This window comes from Eimeria mitis, genomic scaffold, assembly GCF_000499745.2.
Source record: "Eimeria mitis Houghton genomic scaffold, Emh_scaff1557, whole genome shotgun sequence".
NCBI lineage: Eukaryota > Apicomplexa > Conoidasida > Eucoccidiorida > Eimeriidae > Eimeria > Eimeria mitis.
Genome location: NW_013569770.1, coordinates 5805 through 7169, shown reverse-complemented (window position 1 = coordinate 7169; position 1365 = coordinate 5805). Strand labels below are relative to the sequence as shown.

The 1365-nt window shown below is 47.1% G+C and overlaps 1 protein-coding gene across 1 annotated transcript in view; it reads left to right on the top strand.

The window, feature by feature from the left end:
• The window catches only part of EMH_0039470 (uncharacterized protein), a gene marked incomplete at both ends in the record, with an annotated part of 7391 nt that overhangs the window by 3491 nt on the left and 2535 nt on the right, over positions 1-1365 (top strand). Inside the window, 3 exons of the mRNA XM_013495399.1 lie at positions 273-953; positions 1057-1227; positions 1315-1365. Of these exons, the coding sequence (XP_013350853.1) occupies positions 273-953; positions 1057-1227; positions 1315-1365 (903 nt within the window). The remainder of the gene's footprint in view (positions 1-272; positions 954-1056; positions 1228-1314) is intronic.

The window sequence follows — 1365 nt, the reverse complement described above, 5'->3', positions numbered from 1 at the left end:
ATATATATATATATATATATATATATATATATATATATATATATATATATATATATATATATATAATTAAGCAATTAATTAGTTAATTTATTTTTATATTTCTTCATAAATAAATAAATAAATATAAATAAATAAATATAAGTGGATACGTATTTATTTATTTATTTATATTTACTTATTTATTTATTTATTTATTTATATTTATTTATTTATTTATATTTATTTATTTATTTATTTATTTATATTTATTTATTTATTTATTTTTTGTATAGGAGTTGGTGTTAGAGTGTCGTGCTGCGATGCTGCTGCTGGAGGGTAGATATATGTTTGCTGCTGAGGGGCCCCTGGGGGCCCTAGGGTACCTAGAAGCGCATGCAGCAGCATACAACTGCAGCAGCAGCAGCAGCAGCAGCAGCAGCAGCAGCAGCAGCAGCAGCAGCAGCGGCGGTGGGGGTTTTCTCAGCAGCAGCAGCAGCACCGCGGAAGGTATGAAACGACATCTTTCTTCTAGGGATGTGCTGCTGCTGCTAGCAGCAGCAAAAGCTGCTGCAGCAACTGCTGCTGCGCGCATGCAAGCAGCAGCAAATACATCTTCTCTTGTCTTTGGTCTGAGGATGGAAGCAGCTTATCTGCTGCTGCAGGCTTTCTATCACCACTATCTCAGCAGCAGCAGCAACAACAGCAGCAACAGCAGTAGCAGCGACAGCAGCAACAGCAACTGCAGCAATAGCAACAACGACACCAACGACAACAACAGCAACAGCAGCAGCACCAGCAACAGCAGCAGCAACAGCAGCAGCACCAGCAACAGCAGCAACAGCAGCAGCAACAACAGCAACAGCAGCAGCAGCAGCAGCAACGCTTTCAAGGCTGCTGTTGAGCTCGGGGCGCTGCTGCTGACACGCACAGCAGAGGAAGCAGCAGCAGCAGCTGCTGCTCTCTCCTGTGTTGCTGTTGCAGGCATCACTATCGTCTTGCTTCCCCCTACAGCAACAAACCTTGCTGCTGCTGCTGCTGCTGCTGCTGCTAAAGGTGCTGCTGCTGCTGCTGCTCCAGGCTCCAGCTCCTCTCGCAAACGCCGTGCAGCAGCAGCAGCAGCAGCAGCAGACAATGGGCGGACGTCCAGTTCGGCTAGCGGCAGCAGCAGCAGCAACAGCAGCAACAACAGCAGCAGCAGCAGCAACGTCAGCAGCAGCAGCAGCAGCAGCAGCACCGCTGAGCAGCAAAGTTTGTATATAGCGGATGTTGCAACAGCAGCGCGGCTGATACCCTGCTGCTACCGCTTCCGTCTTGTGCTGCTGCTTTGTGCTGCAGCAGCAGCAGCAGCAACAACAACAGCAGCAGCTGCTGCTGCAACAAAGACAG